The sequence below is a fragment of the Amia ocellicauda genome, chromosome 11, assembly GCF_036373705.1.
Source record: "Amia ocellicauda isolate fAmiCal2 chromosome 11, fAmiCal2.hap1, whole genome shotgun sequence".
In the NCBI taxonomy this organism is placed as follows: Eukaryota; Metazoa; Chordata; class Actinopteri; order Amiiformes; family Amiidae; genus Amia; species Amia ocellicauda.
This window is the reverse complement of record NC_089860.1, coordinates 36,627,921-36,631,402: the sequence shown is the minus strand read 5'-3', so window position 1 is coordinate 36,631,402 and position 3,482 is coordinate 36,627,921. Positions and strand designations below refer to the sequence as shown.

Here is a 3,482-nt window from a genome sequence, read left to right as displayed (position 1 = left end):
CATGCACAGAAGGGGCATAGCTCCTTATGACACCTGCCCCTATAAGGGTTGCCTGGGGAAGGAGACGGAGGCTCACATCTTTAGTGAGTGCCCCTCCGCCCACAGGGTCTGGCTCCTGTTTTCTCCGTTCCTCCACAGGTTTGCCGTTCCTGCGCGGGCGACCGCCCAGCAGATCCTGTACGGTCCGGCCAGGGGAATATCATCATCCACCCTGAGGTGCTGGTGGCGTGTCGTCTGCGCAGTGAAGCAGGCACTGTGGGAGGGACGGAACATCTGTCTGTTCAACAAGCAGGAGCTGGACCCGATCGTCATCGCGCGGAGGGGCATGGTGTTCGTAAGAGACTATGTCAATCTGGAGGTCCATCAGAGGGGCAAGGAGGAAGCCTATAAGAACTGGCACATACAAGATCTGGGGGAGCTCAGGATCCCATGATGGGACCCACCTCTGGGGACGGTCAGTTCCCCCTGCTGGAGCCCGAGTCCAAGATCTTTTAAAGATTTTATGGATGATTGTTTTTAAAAAATGATTTTAAAAATGAATCTTAATTGTTTTTAAAGATTTAGTTGCTTTTAAACCACATTGTTTAGGGTTTTTTGGTTTAGTTTTGTTATATTCTTTTGTCAAATACATTGACCGTTTTGGATTTAATTTTAAATGCATTGGACCTTTTTTGTTTGTTTTTTATTTTTACTTTTTTAATTGTTTCTTTATTTTGTCCAATGCATTTTCAGTTATTTTCAATGTATTTGACTTTTATGTTGGTGAGCAGTTTTTGCTTTTATCACGTTTGTTTTGTTGTTTTGGGCACGTTTATTTTGAAGTTAATTGTTTTATTGTTTGTTAAAAATCACAAAGATTTTAAATTTTTTTAAGTGATTTTAAGGATTGATTTTTTAAAGATTTTAATCATGAGTATTAAAAAATTTGAATTGTTTTTATTCATGTAAAATGAAAAATACTAAATTCAATAAAAATAGTATTTTATATCAGACTGGAGAACCGAGTCTGAAATAAGTGCAGAGTCGCGGAGACAAAGCGAACAGAACTTTAATCGGGCCGCTCGGAAGCGCCGCGTCAGGAATGATTCCTTCAGTGAGACTTAATGCTTACAGACATGAGTACAACTTTATAGCAAAGTGACGTAACATCTTATGGCCGTTCATCCAATCAGAAGATACAGGTCCGGGTCCGTTTACGATCTGTCCTCCCGTGAAGAGGTGATGGATCCAAAGCAGATGTCCGTCTTTGATGTGCACTAGGAAGATGCGATCCCACGGTCGTCATTTACCTAGTGTCAATCGCTCAGTAACAGAAACAACTCCTCCCTATCTGGAGAAATGATTAAGTCATAACCAAATTCACAGCAGACATCTGTAGGCTATTTCGGCACTGTGTAATATTTCATTACTGACAGGAGTTTCTAACAAATCGACCTTGTTGACCCTTTACTTGTGCTGCTAAATCTATTCTGCTCAGTCTATATACAAAACTATTTCTAATGCTAGTATTGATATAAAACATTATATAATTATCACAAAACACTTTCTTCAACATCCTATACAGAGTCTTCACAGACCATTTATTTTTAAGGTCATTTACAGTGCGATTTTCAGATCCCACCACATTGACGGGGTCAGCCACACTCTCCCACTATTTTTTTCCTTTTGTTATTAATTCCGGAGGACAAAGTTCTAAATAAAATATTTTTTCTAGTTTCTACCTCCGATAATAGCACCTCCAATTCACTTTCCGTACAGTTTCGTTTCTTGTTGCTGGCTTTTGCCATTTTCTTGCTGCTTGTTTTTGTCACAGTGCCATATTACAACTTATTTAATTAAGGGAGGAGACAGGGTGGGGTGTTGTGCTCGTGCATGTGCGCTCAATTTCACGTTAATTGGGATGTACAAAGAGAATATGCGTGGGATCCTGCGTACGCAGAGATTCATACTTTTTTTTTTTTTTTTTTTTTTGTGTGTGTGTACACACATTTACAGCTTTGTCCGTACGCAATGTTTTAGTATGAATTCAACACAAGTCTTTGTACATGAGGCCCCTGGATCTTTGTTTTCTGTGTATAAAAAACATTGACTTGTGTGGGTTCAAATCCCGGGTCAGGCAGTGCTGTTGTACCCTTGAGCAGGTACTTCACTTAGATTGCTCCAGTAAAATGTCCAGCTGTATAAATGGGTACAAATGTAAGATAAGATAAGAGCATCAGCTAAATGACAAAAATAATAATAATAATTTGGTCAACATTAACTAAAATATGTGTGCAGTGTATGTGTTTTAGAGTGTGTATATTTGAGCATACATTACATTTCACCAACATGTTCTTTCCGGTACCACCAAGTTCTGTGCAAACATACACAATTTACATTAGATTATTTGTCATTTAGCAGACGCTCTTATCCAATGAAGTACCTACTCAAGGGTATAACAGCACTGCCCCACCCGGGATTTAAACCCACAACCTTCCAGTTTTGAGTCCAGACCTCTAATCACTACTCCACAGTGCTGCCTATTAGCCAATTACTTCTCAGTATCTGTGCAGATTGTGCGCAATATGCAACCATAGCTGGATTCCGGCTTACTGACGTTATGAAAAGTGTTTCCTCAATGCAAAAGCCTGTGTATGTGACAAGATGACTGCTTGTATTATGCTATTATTTATCTTGGAAAAAAGGTGGCAGATTTGCAGTATATGATCAACAATGCAGAAACTGATTTGGTAGTTTGTATACATTCATTTTAGTGGCCCCATGTTTCTGGTCCTTGTAATGGAGAAATGGCCCTTTTGTGAGTGTTTTGCAGTACCAATTTTCTCTAAACGTTTCCACATAAACTTGTGTTTTTAAAATGCACAAATTCTTAATTTCTTATGGTATTTTCACCTAACAACTTCTACAAGTTTCAAATTGAGTGGTATTTCAACATAACATTACAAAAAAAACATAGACTTTAATGGAAGAAAAAATGTCAAATTCTGTGTACCTGCTCTATATGACTAGCTATATTCTCTTTTCTCTGCTCTAACAACAATTTCAGTTTATTAAGAGTTCTGGACTGATTCATGAATTAGTAAAGTTTATAGTTTGAATATATTTAAAAGTTTCCAATAAATGGGCAATAACTGCAGTAAATATCTTTATTTCCAGAAAGTATTTAATAGGTACCATGTTTCTTAAACTACATCAATGTAAGAAAACATTTATTTAACAGAATAATGCAGCACAAACCTCTTTGTTTTTATATGTATTTCATTTTAGAAAGTTTAACCAACAATCTTATAACATCATATTAAAGCAAAGTAGTTTCAGATTAATTACAGCTCAGACTGTTTCATTGAGCCAGTCAGAATTTTAGTTTTGGTTTCCTATAAAGTTTAAATTAATGATTCTGCTAATAAGCTCTTCTCCAGGAAAGTCCATGGCAATCACTCCCACACACTTGTGTTCTTCACTAGGTATTTTATCCAGATGTT

At 37.6% G+C, this 3,482-nt stretch overlaps 1 protein-coding gene across 1 annotated transcript in view; it reads right to left on the bottom strand.

Annotated features, from left to right (window-relative positions):
• Window positions 1–3,132: 3,132 nt before the first annotated feature.
• The window catches only part of LOC136762815 (1-phosphatidylinositol phosphodiesterase), a 2,184-nt gene continuing 1,834 nt past the window's right edge, over window positions 3,133–3,482 (bottom strand). The window contains exon 3 of the mRNA XM_066716354.1: window positions 3,133–3,482. This exon is cut by the window's right edge and continues 749 nt beyond it. Coding sequence (XP_066572451.1) covers window positions 3,361–3,482 — 122 coding nt within the window. The 3' untranslated portion in view covers window positions 3,133–3,360.